The following is an 18689-nucleotide window of genomic DNA, read 5'->3' as shown; positions in this document are numbered from 1 at the left end:
AACACCCCCCCCCCCCCCCCCAAAATAAAAAACACACAAGACAGTGTAACACTTTGAAATGAAAAGTACTGGGATATGAACCAAATATTCCTGTCTGAGGGTGGGATTTGTTTTCTAATTAAAAAGTGAAGCTAATATGATGCGTCTCCAAATGGTGTCAAGAACTAAGAAATCATGCAAGTGGCTGGGCAAGCACTTCTTAAAGAATGAAACTGGTAAACTAGGATGGTGCTGTTAAGGACAGATTTGCTGGGGTTGCAGAGCTGTGAAGTCTCTCTCTGGGGGTAGTGTGTTTTTTTTGTACTTCTATTTCTCTTCTCGTGAGAACACTCTGATTTACTTTTGCGATAAACCCATAACAACAGGGGGATCACATTGCTGAAATGAGTTTAGCTGGAAGGGATACATAATGTCAGCTGAAAAATAGCACTTGGTAAATATGTTCTGGCCATGGTTCAGGAAGAAGCAGATCCTGTCAGTGAAGTAACATTCTATTTTCTTTAAAGTGTCTTTTAGTTGAGCAGAATCGTACAGTCTCTTCCTTTTTTGGGGAAAAAAAAAATAAAAAATAGTAGTATATCTTGGGTGCTAGATATGTGGTCCTGACAAGGCTAGCATGGATCACTTCAGCTTTCAATACATTTATTCTCCAATCTGTCCTTGACATGGGAGAGTTATCAGGTGTGGGAAAGTGAGAAATGGTTAAGTCTACATCTAATACTGTCCTTGGGGTCCTGGGTGAAGAAATAGCCTTCAAGAGTCTATATTATTGTGGGATGCTCTGCTGGCATCTGTTCTGTCTGTGCCATCTGCCCATGCAATGTCAAGGCCACACTGAATTGTGGGAACAGAACAAGGCAAAATGAAATAGGTAGAAAGTGGGAGGCCAGATGAAGTATGCCTGCCTTATCCATATTCTTAGTAGGTGGGTGCTTGGTCTGTGCTACCTTCTTAACTGGACCATTTCTGAAGAATGAAGAGTCTTCATATGCAACGCATAGCCACTGTCATATAGTGCAGACATTTTCAATGTCTGCAAACTTCAACCTGCACTGAAGCTTCTAAAGCTATGAACAAATTGTGGAAATAAATGTTTCTGCCTGGGCTTCAGGTGTGGTAACTGTGGGAAAGTCATTGACGTATTTTAGAAATGTAAAAATGACATCCCAAAGTAAGCATTCCAGCAGAAATAATCTGACTGTGTTTTTTCTCAGCCAGTAAATTGGGAAAGCATCATTGTGTAAATACATTGTAAGCTGGGAAATTTTTATATGAATAGTGCTGCGTTTATGACAGTATTCAGAATAGCAGTCTTGCCAGAGGAGATGTCAGACAATCATCTTGTTCTTTCTTCCTTGCTCTTGTTGAAGCACCAAACCATATGGCAAATTAAGCCTGATTTTTATTAAACTTTTCATTGTACTAAGCTTAGTGTGAACTGGGAAATGCACTTTCTTTGAACTATGCAGCCATTATATAAGCATCTTAATTAGGAGATGTGAATGATCTTCCTTACATTCCTGGGAGTATCTAGCTCCCTCTTGTGGCTAATTAAACATTTTAAAGTATCAAACTTCTGAAAATTACTTTTGTGTGACCACCATTGCTCTTGAACAAATGATGCAGTGGTACCTGGAGCATCTCTAACCTGGGTTTCTTATTACTATATCAAGCATAAGTTGCTTTGCATTAACTAGATGCATAGATGGTTACAGCTTTGGTGGATAAGTGAAGAGCAACTGACATTACCCACCAGGAATTGTGCAAAGCATTTGACACTGTCTCATGCAACATTCTTGTCTCTAAATTGGAGAGACATCGATTTGATGGTTGGACCACTTGGTGGATAAGGAATTGGCTGGATGGTAGCTCTCAAAGAGTTGCGGTCAACGACTCGATGTCCAAATGCGGACCAGTGATGAATGGCATTCCTCACGGGTCGGTATGGGGACCGGTGCTGTTCACAGTCATTGTTGGCGACGTGGACAGTGGGATTGAGTGTACCCTCAGCAAGTTTGCCAACGACACCAAGCTGTGTAGTGTGGTTGACATGCTGCAGGGAAGGGAATGTCATCCAGAGGGACCTGGACAGACTTGAGAGGTGGGCCCATGCAAACCTTATGAAATTCAACAAGGCTGGTGAGACACTGGCACAGGTTACCCAGAGAAGCTGTGGCTGCCCCATCCCTGGAGGTGGTCAAGGCCAGGCTGGACAGGGCTTTGAGCAACCTGGTCTAGTGGGAGGTGTCCCTGGCCATGGCAGAAGGGCTGGAACTTGGTGATCTTTAAGGTCCCTTCCAACCCAAACCATCCTGTGATTCTGTGGATAAATAGATAAGAGAGAAGGATCTGCACATACCTTCACTGTGAATGTGGCTGCTTTCTGAAGCTTTAAAAAAGCTGAATGGACACATCCAGTCATTTAGAAAAAAACTCTGCTGTCTGCTAACTCTGTTGGTCCTATACATTATATGCTAAAGAATGGTCTACAGCTAAGGTGGGGATGAGATAGGGAGCGTGTTGTAGCTCCAAGGAGTACAAATCTTTCAGGTACCTCATTGGGATATCTTGCCATCAAACTCAAAGTTAAGATCTTTGCCAGATTTGGAGTTGAGAGGAAATTTTCCCTCCAGTCAGGTTTGCAGGGACCTTTATTACTATTATTATTACACTCCCGCCTTTCTATCTCATGTGGAGATAGATCTGTGTATGACTATCTGGATTTTTTCTGATAAATTCCCTTTCACGGCCCATGATTATTTTTTTTTTCTTTTTTTTATGGCTTGTTACAACTTGGGCATTGCACCTATACTACATCTTAAATTTGTCATAAACAGTTAGGTAATGTTTGATGGCTACAGTGGAAATGGCTGTTGTGTAGACATCTCTGAATTAGATTTTTGCGCTGGCCTGTGGCTGACTTCGGGCCTTTCAAACCACTGTTCTGATATTGGATGGGAAGGTGCACTTGTCTTGTAATAAGTCTCGGAAATCAGGACAGAAGATGATCAATTCCTTTTTTCGCTACGAAAGTGAGCAATGGTCATGACATTGCAAAATCGTAAGCATAGCGTTATGTTAAGAAAAACATATTTTTAGGCTTGATGTAAAAAATAGCTGAGATTGGTCAAAAAATGAATTGAACTGCAGGTAACTTCAAGTAGGAACCATTAACTTTCAGTTTATCACAAAACCTGAAGTTACAAAGTTACTTTGCCCTTTTGTCACCTGCAGCGTTGTCTGCCTCTGTGTTTCGGCATGACATACTCAAAAAATATACAGGAAGAAAACTTCCATTAGTGTTTCTGACTTGGAAGGAGGAAGAAAAAAAGGTGAAACAGGTTTTTACTTTGAAATTTCTCCCTTCCCCAAAGGGTTTCAGAATTGAAACTTTATCTCTGAAAATGCTGATTTCCTATTTCATAACTTGTGGCAATATTTTCTCAATTAAAATAAGAGAATAATGGTTATGGAGTTTAGTCAAAAATCTCACTGCCCAGTAATCTGCAAACCAGTGTTGCTGTGAACCCACAGCAACAGGGCAACAAACATGTATTTCCTCAGGGACTTTATTAAACACCCTGCATATTTATTTTCTCAAAATGGGAGGAGGTCCAGATTTCTAAGGCTGCTTTTTCCCTTCCTCTTCCTGAGCTGTAATTCAGACCAGCATATAAGTACTTGACTTAATGTTTCTGCGGAAATATTAACAATATAAAATTGCTAGAAACAAAAGAACATGAAACAGCAGAGGGAAGGAATGGTTTGACAAGACTGTCAGCCTTAAAGGGCAAGATTAATTTATAATCCTTCTAGATTCTAGTGTACAAATACAAATTTGCAAACCGTGTAGCTTATAACAAACACTGTGTAGCTCTGCAAGTTTACATATGCTACTGTCACTAATGTGAGACAGCCTTGAAATTGGATTTTTAGGGATTTTTTTTCTTATGGGGGAATAAGGTAATGATAGTAACAAGGAGTTTCCATACACACACACGCGTGTATATATATAAATATGAATTTGGAAAGTGGAGGAATTCCAACTGGGTGACTAAGCAGAGTTCTGGGCAGGATACCCAGATATTTTCATAAGGAGTTTTTTCCCTTGGTTTAAAATCCTGGGAAAGGAGGATTGTAGAAGGCAAGGGGGCCGGGTTGGGGAACAACCTGAAAGTAGTCTATTTTGTAATGGCTTTACAATGGCTAATAAAAAGGACTGACTAATTGGAAAATAATGTGATGGCTATCTGGTATTGTAAGGGTTGTTGTGAAATAAATTATGCTTTATGCCACTCACTGGAATATGTCTTCTTTCTTTTTTTTTCATAAGATTGTAGCTGTTTTATCAATTTAACTGAAAAAAGAAATAGAATTAAATAAAATGTCAAATTCTACACATATAGTGAATACAGTAGCTATGGAATAACATAAACTTTAAGTAGTGAAATAGAAGACAGCAAAGATAAGATAGGCACGGGCTAAGGACATAAGTAGCTTTTCCAGGGTTTAACACAAGAATTGCACGGTGTTTTCTGAATGATTGAAACCATATTTTATGTGCTATATATTACCATATATATAATGATATATATTACCATGAACCATATTTTATAGCTGTATATTATTGGTAGGGAATATACCTCGACATTAGGTAAAAGATCAAAATGGCTTATGTGATTTTTAGAATGATTTTAAAAGTTTTTATAATACAGCTTGTAACTTGTTTTCTGCTATGCAGGTCATCAGCAGTGAAGGGACAGAGGGAGCAAAGTTTCGACTCTCTGGTAAGGGAGTAGATCAAGACCCAAAAGGAATTTTTAGAATCAATGAGATCAGTGGGGATGTCTCCGTGACCCGAGCCCTTGATAGAGAAGCAATTGCCAATTATGAGGTGAGTACTCCGAGCAATAGGATCTCTGCCTTTCTGTTGATAATATATATTTTTTGAATGTGTATTTGCTTTTGAAAAGGCTGCAGTTATTGAACACTAAATTGCGGTTACTGTTCTATAAAATTTCCAGAAGCTTTTGTCCTTTGGAAATGGTAAATGTGTTTATTTTTGCATGCAATCGAGACTCTGTTCTGCTTTCTGCATGCAATTTCTGTCATTTATCTTCAGTAGAAATACTGTCTGAACATCGTGTATGCATTTGATTTGTGAATACAAAATTATGTTTGGACAAAAGGAGATCTTTTTTAGGAAGTTGGCACTAAGGTACTACATGGCTATACTTTGGTTTTTTTATTGTCAAGCTGTCAATGGAATATACTATTCAACTCCATTTTTAGTAACGGATACCTTTTAATAGAGATAAAGAAGATTCTTTTATTATGAAAATGTTAGCAGATACATGTCTGTCAGATGTGTGTCTCCTACAAAGGTTTTACTAAAGATTCCTTTCCTTGTTCATACATACTGTTTCTCAACATTGGAATTCTAACAAATGATCTCTGAAATCTGCAAAATAACTGCACCACAATGTCCTGAAATGCATAGTATAAATAGAGGATCTGTCAATTCATTTCAACAATAGCTGTTGAAATGTGCAGTCAGATAAATTGTGTCTGGCCACTTTGATACAGACGAGCAGCAGAATTAAAAATGCTAAATGGTTAGTACATTTGCATGTTCCCACTTCGGCATGGGGGGCTGACCTCCATACCCTCATAGAGCAGGGAGTGCCCAGTACTCCAGCCCATGTGGGGCACAGGCTCTGGTGACAGTTCTGACGGCCATCCCTGACCTCCTTTTTTTGTCCTCTGTGTGACAATCAATGGTTGTACTTTCAATGCTGTTTCTCTCCTCCTCTGGAAGAGTTTGCCAGTTAGATGACTAGTCATACTTGCTCAAACGGCACTGCTAAAATTTACCATATGTTGGTTTTCAACACTTAAACATCTATTTCTCGTCCGGGTCTACAGTGAAATGTATGTTAACCACTTGCATAGGATTTATGGTAGTTACTGATGTCCTTCTTAAAAGAAAAACATTGCCGTTTCTCTTTTTAACGCTGTTCCTTGTCTTCATTTACCAGCTGTTTCTTATTTTATCAGTGGCTTTCCACCTTAATGTCTTCAGTATAAACCTTGAGTATTTTTTTACTGGAAAATCATAGTAGTCTTTTCAGCCTAATGCATCAAACTACAAATGGCCCTCCTATCTGATCTGGCAAAGTATACACTTAAATTAAGACAAAAACATTTCCCTAGAGGAGCCTTTTTGAAGCAATTCAAGTTATATACAAATAGTGCAGTGTAGTAGATTATCCAGAGCACTGTGAATGTATATCCTAATAGGCTGTAGTGCTTTCTAACCTGTTATATAGCACTCTGCTCAGCATGCTCACTGGCATCCTGTTGTGCAAAATGTAGTTGAAAAGTTCTGTAGGAGAACCCTCAACTTGATTAGTCTGTCTTTGAATCCAGCCCATTGTTTTCCAATAAAGATGTATCATGGTGTCAGGAAGGCAGCAGGATTTTCTCCCTGATTTCCGTGGTACACTGAAAGATGAATTACCAGAAAGACACTTAAATTTCTCTCAAAAGTTTTTTTTGTTGTCTGTTTTTGTTTGAGCTCCCTCCTGCCCAGCACTGATGTCCTGAAAGAAAAAGTTCAAAGCAAAGGGCAAACAAGGAAAGAATAGATTTCCATGAAAAAATATAAGTTCTTTGTAAGCAATCATACTATCAAGTATCTAATCAGTGGTGGGGCAAGGATAAAAAGATGAAACCTCTTTGAATCCTTCCAGCTACAGAGAGGGCTACTGTGCCTGAGCACTGATTTATTTCCTACACTTAGTGCATATATATTCAAGGGATGAGAATTAAAAGAAGGTTAATAGGGCACAAAATAGAGCTTTGGTGACACAGTATTTCATAGAACTTTGGAGATTTTACCATCTGTGTACCTCAAAATGTTTTATATTAGCCAAGAATATTTAATCTGTTATAAAAATTCATTGCTGTTTCTTTCATTGAATGTTTGAAATTCTGCTTTTTGCTGCCCTCTTTCTCCTGGAGGAATACTGAAAAACCTGTAGGAGTGTTTCTGTGTATTTATTACAAGAGAAACATGATTAAATTAGAGGAATACTGAATTCTACTAAGACAACTGTTGATTGTCTGAGTTAATCCTCTCTTTCTACTGTTTATTTTTAAAAATTTTATTTTTAGTAAATGATACAAAGTATTTTAAAATAGAGTGACAAACCTGTCTGAGGGCCAGGGTTTGCCAGTCTATTTGGTGCAGCCTATTTGCATGGCACTTGTGTTTTCAGGTGAGTTTAGATTTTGTTTGTTAGCAACAGAAACTCAACCTGGCGAGAGGAATATAAGGCAGCTAAATTAATGACACCTCATCCCCTGAAACAGACTTATTTATCCGATTGATTTATGAATTTATGTTTTATGAAATCAGTTAAATTGTTAAAAAATGGGCAAGTATGTGAAATTCTACCAAAATATTAATGTTTGGGTGAACAATTGTCATAGTAATTCTGACCTAATCACCTGCACATTTGAAAATGTGATGGTTTCTATTAAGAAAATGAAACTGTGCCAGAGGAGGCTGGGTGAGACAGAAAAAGTCCAAAAGCCACCACATTGAAATAAGCCATTAATATTATTATTTTTTTTTCTCATGTGTATTGAACTATGGTAATGAAATCATGTTTGCCAATGGAAGGAGGTAGATGCTTCTGGTGTGTTTGTCCCTGTAACTTTGTGGGGTGCCTCCATAAAGGTCAGAGAATGTCAGTCAGCCCCAATTTTAAGAGAAAGCTGTTTATGAAGAAGAGCAAGTGGATGTGAGGATGTTATGCCTAGCTAGGACAGACTGTTTTAGGAAAGTGTGTTGCAATTCCTTTTTTCTTCTAAAGAGGTTTGATAACAAGCATCCTGATAGGAATTCTCTGGGTCAGAGTAAACTAGTTGATTTACACTGAATGGTTTTATTTTGGGGCTTGCTACAGCCTGTTGATGAAACTACCAAATGGTGCTCTGAGGAAGGGGCTTAAGCAGAATATGGGCAGATTATTGAATTGTTTCTGGGTTGGTGAGATAAGCAGGTAGCCTAGAGCCCCTATTTAGTGGGAGTAAAAGGTGTTCAGTTGTACAAATCCGCTCTCAAAAATAACATCTTTGGTTTTCCCTCAAGATTTGAATAAATAAGACTAGTTGGAAATTTCAGACAATGGCAAATCATTTATTTAGTATTGAAGAGTGCCGATGTGTAAAAACAGATGAAGGAACTTGGTGGGGAGAATTACAATGGATTTTTCTAGTCCAAATCAGTAAGGTACACACCATCCAAAAATTGTCAATAATTTGTGCAATTCTGAGTACACTTCAGATCCATAGGCTTTTCTGATTCCAGCAGAGCAGAAATATTAGTGACTTTTCAGTTGCATCTTTTAGCAGAAAAATCAAGTGTTTCTAAAGAGAACTGGAATAACAGAACTAGAGGATTCCAATGAAGTTGGAAGTCTAGTTGTGCTAAGTGTTCATAGAAGAGTAGTGAATTGGGAAACAAAAGTTCAAATAGAGGGCCAGTGAAGACTGGCTGAAAAACAGTGGTTATGGGGTAATTTGTTAATTAAAAACACTGAACTAGTTTTAAAAACCTCACATTTACATAGATGATGTATTTGTAGACAGAATGCTTTCATGCAAGTAAAAGAAGGAAGAGTTGCATATATTGATTACTATGACCAAAATGACAAAAATTGCTAAGTTAAAGAACTGTTTTGTTCTTTACTGAGTTAGGTAGGCTCAGAAGAAATGGGAACAATATTCCATTAACTTTTTACAGTTAAAGCATGAGCATGAGAAAGTTAGGCATTCCTTGGGTAATGGGCAAAGCCTGAAGTTGTATAAACTTGTTTCCCATCACTTCTTGCTGCACGTAATCCCTGCAGCAGTAAAATCCAGTTCTGTAACCTCTTAAGCATCAGTCAATTGGAGAGGCTTTCAACTGGGTCTCAAGATTTTAAAGGATGTTGCCATCGATGATGGACCTTTTCATAACTGCTTCCCAGATGTAAATACGTGTGGATGAGAAATAATCAGAAAGTGATCCTTTGCAAGCATGAAATGAAGAAGCTTGATAAAACTATTCAGCGACAGTGCGCAAATTAGAGCTGTGACCAAATTTACCTAGGCAATTTGAACTCTTAATGAAGAGTTAGTTTTAATTATTTTTTAAGTGAAGAGCTTTATTTGCTTTAGAAAATACTTAACAAGCAGAGGTGTGAAATCAGCTTTCAGCTCTTTTTATAATGACAGATCGCACTTCTGTGAAAGGATGCCTTGCAACTGGTAGTGACAGACTGAGATATTTAGAAAACTTGTGTTAACAGGACTGAAAAGCAAATTAGAGTATTCGCTTTTTGTAGTATTGTTTCTATATGTTGAATAACAGGTAGACTGATAACAGGCTAAAGCATTCAGACCAATCAACAGCACCCAAATCTCTAGTGTGCAATGCTTCAGTTTAGGTTATATGATACCGATGTTTCTGTGACTGAGCTAAATATTTAGGGTGATGCTGCAGTCCTAACGGACTCTATTTCTGTGCTTAATACGGAAAAAATAATGGAAATGCTTCACAATCATAAGGAAAACTAGCTTGACCAGGTGTCAAGGAGTATTTTGTAAGAAAGATTTTTAAGTACTTGAATGCATTTTTGCAGCTACTGAAAGTATTACTGTAGCAAAAAGGTAGAAGTGAACAGCTGTTATTTATTCTGTACAGAAGAATGAATTTGTCTTCTGTGTAAGTCCATTTTAGTGCAGCCACATCCTTTTTGGAATGATTTATCATACCCTCATACTGAATTTCTGCAATACGCAGCGTGGAGATATATAGACAGCACACAGAAGCATGCTTCTCTTTGAGAAGGAAAGCCACAAACTTGCTTCTGACTTTAAGCCTGGTCTAAACTGTGCTTTAATCTTGGTTATCTGCACTGGCAGAACTGTCTGAAGTGTAAGTGATCTGATCTGTCTTGGGCTAAAACCAGTTGATGGGGAATGTCAGACCTCAGTCATCTCCCGCTAATATCCTGAAAAAAAGAAGGCGCTCGGCCTTCCATGGGAGAAGGAGTTTAGTCTTGTAGAGATGAAATTTCAGTAAAATGGGCTTGGTTTAATTAAAGCATCAGTAAAGCATCACAGAGAAAACCTGTTAAAATACTGGTGCTCCCAAACTGAATCTGTTACATCAAAAAAAGCTTGGAATAATGGCAGAGTGCAAACTTTCAGGGAGGAATCCTGATTATTTAGCAAGGAGAAAAAGAAAATTTCACTGGGGGGAGGGGGGGAGTTCTTGTGTAGCTTTTGGATATAGTTATTAATACGCTAGAAACTTATTTATATAAGTGATCTGTAGTTAGATCAACTGACATACAGCTGAAAATTCTGGCAGTGAAACAGATCTCTGTAGCTTGTGCTACATGTATATGTAGAGTGCATGAGATTTTGTGTGTGTGTGGGGGGGTTTATATGATATGTTTATGTATATATTCATTAATGTGTTCACATGTTGGGGCACCAGGTAAATTCAGAGAGGACTGTTGTGAATTAACTTTGTATTTTGACTCCAGAGAGAGAGAAATGAGCACTGACTGAGAAAGTGCCACTAGGTTGTTGCCTGGCAGCATTACTTGGAATTTAGCTATCCCTACATGAGCTTTTCAGTAAGCAAGCTGCTGATAATGCCTATGCAAAAGAGGAAAACTCATCACTGTGAATGCTAAAAATAATGAATTGCTATAGGTAGGATCTCAAAAACAACACATGTGCAGCCTCTTGAAAAAACACTGAATTCCCTCTGTCACGGCTGCACGTGAAGGAACCGCAGACTGCTCTGTGTCCTGGGTAGGCATAATAATTTTAACCTAGCACAGAGGCGTACCTCTCAGCAGTTGCGCTCATGTTCGTATAATAGTCACAGACTATAATTTCTATAAACCTATTTTAGCACAGCATCAGGTTTAGCATCAGAAATTGGTCAATTCACAGTTGAAACTCAGTTATTACTGGTATTATTCCAAAATAGGCATTCTCATAGAGGAAGAGGAAATCAACTCTACTTTTGTATCAGAATCCCTTCTACTTGAACAAGTCATGAAGATGCAAAATGCAGGAAGTTCACATAGTCTGCTCCGGGGGTAACATGACTCTGTTACATCTGTTACACTCCTTTCTGAAACTTTCACTATGGCCAAAAGTGTTGGAGCGGTGAGGTTTCACTACTGTTGATGGTGTGTTAGGTTGACGTAGTGTGCCTGTGACCACATGAGTTCTGTTAGTGATAGAGAGCTCCATCAGTTACACAAATCTCATCCCTCAGCAACGCCTTTATTCCAGTGCAATTTGTCAGCGTAGCCTGGCTGAGATGCCTTGGATGAATTTAAGGTGCTTCATACAAGGCTCTGTACGTCTCTTTGTCTCTCATTAACAGGCGACTGGTGGTGTCTGTAACCTCCACTGAAGCATTCTGTCCATAAATAGCATTATGCTACAGAGGAGTCTGAATCCTACCGAAACTTGTTCTTTGTTCTGACAGTGTTGGCTTGGTACTGAACTTTATTTTTGACATGATTGTTCACGACTTAGCACTGCTTTTACTCGTATGGGGAAAGGGTGAAGTAAATGAATCTGTCAGCCTAAAAAAAAGCACTTTTCATCTAAAAACTAAGGGTGATGGATTAGTCAAAAATTCATTGCTTCCTGTTCTTCTGTAACAAATGGATTTAGGCATAGAAGCCATTTTTTTAAGATGCCATAAATTTGAGAAAAACAGGTATTGTTTCTTAAGAGATAATGAGTATTTCTTTATTTTTTTTTTATTTTTTCCATTGAGGCTATTAAATGCCAAGATTAAGTATTAACAGATCAAGCCTGGATGCAGAAATGCAACAACAGGAACAAATTCAGCAGAAGCAAAGGTCTAGATTCTTTGATGAGATATGTATGGGCAGAGTCCTGAATTCATGAGGAACTTTTTGGCATTGACTGTTTACCAAGGTCAAAAACAAGGTGGTCACCATAACTGTGCACATAAATGAAATATTTGAGCATATACATTTTAAGCAGTCACATTTCTTAAAAGTACAATTTAAATAATTGCTTGTGCAGCTGGGATATAAATGGAATTTCCAGCTACTGGAAATATCTCTGATTCTCCCAAGGTTGGTTTATGGGATAAAAAGAAAACCTGACAGGAAATGAAGTTAAAATTCATGTTATTTTTATGTATATTCTCCCATTTGTCTTGGGGGGGAACAAGATATCTAGTTTCTATAAACTCTCTAATTTACCATATCTTGTTCATTTTTACTGTAAATAGTCTACTCCATACATACTGTAGATCTTAATGTTATGAGATATCAGCAGGGTACTGTGATTCATTTCAGAAGCCACTAGCGTCCTCGTATCATTTATGTGGAAAGCATACAAAAGTCAACAGTTAGTTTTGTTGGAGGGCATATGCTTTATTCTTAGATCTAACTGCTTGCATGGCTTTGACGTTCCTGCTGTTCAACAGCACTGTCGTGTCATTTGTAGGAGGAACAGAGTGAAGTTTCATTAAAGGGGAAAATCAGCAAAGGCTTGTTTATAACCTATAACTGTCAAGGCAAGGTAGTGGGCTTGGATTTCTATGCTAAAAATAAGCCAAACTCCAAACACCACGCAAAATTAGTATTTTCTCATTGAAGAGTAGGAGGTGGAAAGGCACAGCAGTAAGAAACAAAGAAAAATTGGAATTTACTGAGACAGTAACAAATGACACAAAATTTGGTTTCATGCTTGTTTTGTTTGGTTGTTTTTTTATTTTTTTCTAGTAGAACACCACTCCTGGAAAGAATAATGGTGTGTTCAGTAAAACAAGAGGAGACTAATAGCATTTTTGGCATATTATGTTAATAGTCCATGAAAGTACTTTTGCTATTACGTATTAATTGCATTTTAAGGCATTTAAATGTCATCGTGATACTTCTTCACTCTTTAGCATGATCAGTTTGTTTCATTTCTTTGTCTGTTTGTATTATAGCAACCCTCAAAATATCTTGTTGAAAGCTCATTGTTCTAGGTGCAGCATAAATACCTAGGAAGGCACTTTGCCTTTTCCCCAGACCTTACGTTTTCCTGCAGTGAAGGGGGGGAGTCCTGCCTCGCAAACGTGCATAACTGTGCCCAGCCGTACGCAGCAACGGACATGACAGCAGTTCCACAGAGACTGCTGCTGTGTTTTGCCTCTCTAGCAAGGGCATGTCAGGTCTGAATGGGGGGGGGGAGACTAGGTGGGCGTCAACTTATCTATGGACTACACGTTACTTTGTGTGTCCCAGTTCTGTACAGTTTGGCACATTTTTTTTGTCTGCTGTGCACTCAGATGTGCCTGATCACGCTCGTGTATGCAAAAGTGCAGCTTAGAAGTTCAGAGGAAAGATGGGAACATCTTTTTTTTTTTTTTTTGGTTGGTGTGAATCAAACAACTTGGTTAAGAAATCTTTTTCTGCTCAAAAACTTTTCTTGAACCCATTTTGATACATTGGCATTCTGCAACTAACCACGGATTAACTACAAACTTAATCTTGTCTTTATGAATGCCAAGGAGGGTCCTGTTTCATCTCTTTGTTCTGTTTATATATTTTGTTTGGGGTTTTTTTCTGAAAAAAAAGTGCACAAGTTCTGAGCTTCTTGATCCTTTGCTAAGTATGCAAAAATGTTGCAGTGTGTATTTTGAAATAGAGTATCTTTTCTGTGGCTCAAGTCAAAGTCTGGAAGGGCTGGCCTTACTTTTTTTTTTTTTTTTTTTTTTTTGCAACACTGCTTTAAGCTTTTCCTAGTCCACTAGGAACATTCAGAATATCATACAGCAATTTTTGAAGTTTGGTTGCTCAAATCTCCATATCTCTTGTTCCTCCTGATAAAGAAAGAAGTCTGTCTTATTTAGATATTTGGTCAAAATTCAGAATCTTAATGTTTTAATTGCTGGAAAGATATTAATTTATATGACTATTTCTTCATCTTGGACACATGGGTCCATAAAAATCTATAGCTTTTTTTTTTTAATGAAAACTGAAGTATGGTCTGTAATAACTTTTTTTTGAGAACTAAGGCGATGAATTCATTGTATTTTTTTTTGTCAATAATTTCCTGTCTGCAGCTAGAGGACCTGCTGTCTCCTTTCTGACCTCTTGTTCTTCATGAACCTGAAGAAAATCATATTTCCTACCTTATCCTCTCCTGCAATCTTCTGTTCATTTTCCACCTTCTCACATCTTTTTTTCCCTTGCACTTTTACCTTCATTCCGTAACCTTTCTACTCCCCCATCTTTCTTGATGTTTTATGTCATTCACTTACACTTTTCCTACGCTCTCTGCATTTTCTTATTTAGACATACCGACCTGTTTTAGGCTAGTGTTGCTAGGGGTATGCGTAACCATCATCTACGCATAAATTTGTTTTGTTATTGTATATAACCTTTCCACTGTCTTCACAAAAGCTGTACTGCTTTATCCATTCTAATCTGCTGTGGTCATAAGTAGATCCCTTTAGAAACCTCTCTTCTGGAAACCCTTGACTCTGGATTACCTACTACGTGAGCCGACCTTTTCTTCAATTTTGGTGAAATAGCCTAGGTACTCAATACGTCATGCCAAGAAACTTTGGTAGAAAAATTAGTTTTGTTTCCATTTCAATGCTTTTTAGACTGTATATCTCTTCTGTCAAATTATGCATTTTAATTTAAGAACTATATTGTTGGCTGGAAATTCCTAGCATTTAGTTTATTAAAAGTAATTCTAATACTTAGTTCTGTCAACACTGGAATTGTGGTCTGCTCAAGAGTGGTCAGCCTCAAAAAGGAACCAGTATAATAGAACATCTGATATAATAATTAGTTCTGTGACTTCAAAACTGTGGTTTTAATATTTGCTCTCTGTAAAATTATTGTAGAATAACGGGCCATAATTTTAAAGCTGTATATGCTGGTGTTTGTGGCACAAACACTAAACGGGTTTGTAATTTTTATGCAGAGGTAAGTTTTAATTAATGTGGAGTGGCATTATATTTTTGCAAAATGTGTGAAAAGTATTTGTATAAAGTTAAGAAATAAGCATGCTTCAGTGATTCAGTTTGTGGATTCTGTGTTCCGTTGTCCATGTTCCTCTATCGTCATTAGAGGGAATTAAGCTACAACAAATCTCATTTAAATACCGTGGTCCAGTTGCATGTGCAGCTAAGTTATCTTCAAAATCCAGTCTTTCTGCATCTGCTCTTTCTTGCACCGAGGTTTAGGAGCCCTAATATGACGCAGTTGTTTCATAGGGCCCCTGCTATGGTATGTTCATTGTTACATACTTTTTCTGTGTCTGTAAGAGCCTTTGAGGAAATTTTGCAGAATGGGTCATGATGTCTCCATTATTGAAATGACACAAAAATTACTGTGTGCTGTAAAAAGAAATTTAAAAAATTAAAAATTGGACTCCAGGATCCACTTGCTTGTGTCATCTTCAAAGCTTTTTGACTTCTATATTTTAAGTCCACTGTAGGATTCATCTGTTTCTCAGGCCCACAGATGAGGGAGATGACTGGTTGTGGGTGGGTGATAGTAAAACTTTACATTTTGATCTGTGGAAGTGAAATTAGAACCATTTGTGGGTCATCTCCCTCCACCCTGAAATATATCAGCTGTCTCTCTGTTACCACATTGATGGCAATTAACTATTCTTGAGTAGTGTGCCATGGGTGTAACTAGCAGTGTAATTTGGTCCTGCAGCTAGACCTAAGTTAATAAATTGACTGATGTTGCATCAACATAAATGGAATCCATTTTTCTCTTGCATCACAGGTGAACTCTGTAGTTTTTACAAGAAATAAAATGTAAGAAAATGCATGTTTTGTGAATATAGTTCTGACTGATAACATTTACCAATCAAGCAAAAAGAGGCTACTTCGTATACCCATCCACTTAAAAAAAAAGACAGCTGTGCTTCAGCCTGTTGCATATCTGTGTGTGTGCGGGTTGCTTTTCTGCTATACTGTGATTAAATGCTTACAAATATGTCCAAAAGTATGTGTCAGTGCATAAACATAAATGTACGGTATCACAAGCCTTAGCATATCTTAGCAGATTTATATACAACTACTTTGTCTATTCCACTCAAATCTTGCTTCTATTGCAGCCAAATGGAAGTCCTGTTTCCATGCCTGGCAGCATGAAATTGCTAGTGCACTATCATTATTTCTTAATTACAGTATTTCTCAGTTATTTGTGGAGACTTCAGTCATGCTGAACCTTAGGCATCCTACTCTCACTGTCTGAAATTTTACCTGTCTCAAGAATTTAAAATATATCAGAGCCACAGAACTTGCATAAGAGTTTGAGTGATGCATTGAGTTCCTTTTAATCTGGTTTCTGGGTTTTTTTTGATCCACATCATCTGAACTCTCAAGTTCTTTTTGGCAGTTATATATCTATCTCTTTAAAATGAAAATATAACAGGACTCATAGGTGGAATTTCAAGAAAACAACTAACTAATGAAACTCATAAAAATGTAAGAGTTGGCAATGCTATACATTGCAAGCAGAGCTGTGAGAATCTCCATTTTCCTCTATTAGTTTTTTGTGGTGAAAACATTCATGGAAATGTGGTTCTTCTGTGTTGACATTTTTCCTTCTCTAGATCTTTTTCAGTGCATAATAGCAAATGAGTGAGAGAGGTGCAGGGGACTAAAGTCAGAAATGTTTGGAGAGCATTTTGTGAAAAGAATTCTAATGTTATGGACATTTTACTTGGCGTCATTTTGTTAACACGTAACTGATAAAAATCTTCCTATGTTTGTCCTGGTTTACTCAGGTCATTACTAATTATTTCTTAGTTAGACATCTTCCTTAAAACGAAGCCAAATTTATGTGAATGTCTTGATTTATTTTTTATTTTCTAGTAGCTCATTAACAAGAGATGTGACTTTAAGATTTTTCAACAGATATTTTGTTTATATCAGTTCATGTAAAACACCATATGTTTAGACTCACATGATGGATCTTTATGTTTTAAGGGATTTTGTAATTTTTCTTTAGAGGATGAACAGGTCTTAGTAGCTACTGGCAAAACTAATTGTGCAGGTGTGTGACTAAAAGTTTCCAAGGACAGGTACATTAACTGTATCCCTGATCCTTTTGAAGTCAACCCATAAAGACATTTTTTCTCTGAGAGCATTTCTATCATATTCAAAACATTTTGCCAAAACTTGTTAGGCTGCAGGCAGCAGGAGCAGGGGCTGGTAAATGTTCTGCTTTGATCTCTCCTGAAGTCCAACCCTAAAATGTAGAGGATCATAAAACAGTCCAGTTGGGACCGAAGGCTTCTCAGTGGGAAAGCATGTGGGTAAAATATTGGAGAAGGTGGTACGGAGCCAGAAATCGTCTGTCTGAAACAGTTACATGCATGAGAGGCTTGGAGAAATATTAATTATAATTTCTTCAGGTTTTTGTCCTTAGCACGGGTGTTACATAGTGTACCCTGCTATGCAGTTGTATTTGCAGTTTAAATTTGCAAAATAGGCGCAGTTCATCTTTGCAGAATTCTTCCCAACCTCGGCTCTGACATTATTCTTAGTATTTATTTTACATAATGGTAATTCAGACATCTGAAAGCAATATATTGAAAATACCTGTTATCTACTTAAGGCTCTATTATATATATTTCTTAAATGTATTGTGTATACATATGCACTGGTGATATGAATATAGATTACAGTTTTTATTTGTGGATGGGAATAAATAAAGCAATGTACTGCTGCTATATTTCTGTTAGTTTTAGATGATTTAATAGAGTTAAATAACAGGATTATGATTTACTACTTAGAAATTACTAAGAGGGAGGAAAATCATGACAGTTTTAAACTACCAATTTTTCTTCTTATCTAAAACAATTTGTAAAAAAACTTTCATTTTTTCCTTGCTGCCAGGGAAACCTAGTGGAGAGGATAAAAAAAGGAGTAAAGAAGTTGTTCTAAAAATAACATATATTCCCTAAACGCTATGTAACTTCACTGGATTTTACATTTTCTCCTCTAAAGAGGAAAGAAAACATTTGATATGGAAGAATACCCTACTGGCTAGCCATTTTATATGAGCTTTCTAGTTTCCCCATCATCAGTGTAACAAATATATCCCCCACTGTAGGCAGAGCCTGAGTTTCATTCAACAGCCTTGGGATTCACAAGTCTGAAGGTCTCATTCCCAGCAGCTGGAGTTTTTCCTCACAGAGGGCTGCAATCTTCGTCTCAGTCAGAAACCCAGAGCTTCCAATAGAAACCTGGAGGAAAACCCAGCAATTTTGGTACTTGTCAGGCCTAAAGTGTTTCGAAGTTCAAATCTCGGGATGTGACAATTTGTGCTGTGTATTTGCTGTGCTCTGCAGGGTATATCTAATGATGCTGACCTGATTGAATCGTGGATCTGCTGTACATGAAACCGGTAAATTAAAGCACAATCTGCTATGTTTATGGGCTTTAAGAGCCAGCAAACTGATTCTCCAAACATGTAATTTGCTTGTCATTCAGCTTTGCAGAACAGAGATGTGGCAGTACAGAAGCAGGAGACTGTAACAGCATTTGTAACCTTTAATATATTAACAATACATCAATTTGAAAAGCACACTGCATTTTG

At 37.5% G+C, this 18689-nt stretch overlaps 1 protein-coding gene across 1 annotated transcript in view; it reads left to right on the top strand.

Moving 5' to 3' along the window:
• Positions 1-1897: 1897 nt before the first annotated feature.
• The window catches only part of LOC104283887 (cadherin-13), a 261169-nt gene continuing 244377 nt past the window's right edge, over positions 1898-18689 (top strand). Inside the window, exons 1-2 of the mRNA XM_009882122.1 lie at positions 1898-1942; positions 4742-4894. Coding sequence (XP_009880424.1) covers positions 1898-1942; positions 4742-4894 — 198 coding nt within the window. The remainder of the gene's footprint in view (positions 1943-4741; positions 4895-18689) is intronic.

Source organism: Charadrius vociferus, unplaced genomic scaffold, assembly GCF_000708025.1.
Source record: "Charadrius vociferus isolate BGI_N301 unplaced genomic scaffold, ASM70802v2 scaffold673, whole genome shotgun sequence".
Classification (NCBI taxonomy): domain Eukaryota; kingdom Metazoa; phylum Chordata; class Aves; order Charadriiformes; family Charadriidae; genus Charadrius; species Charadrius vociferus.
This window is presented reverse-complemented; position numbering and strand designations above follow the sequence as displayed.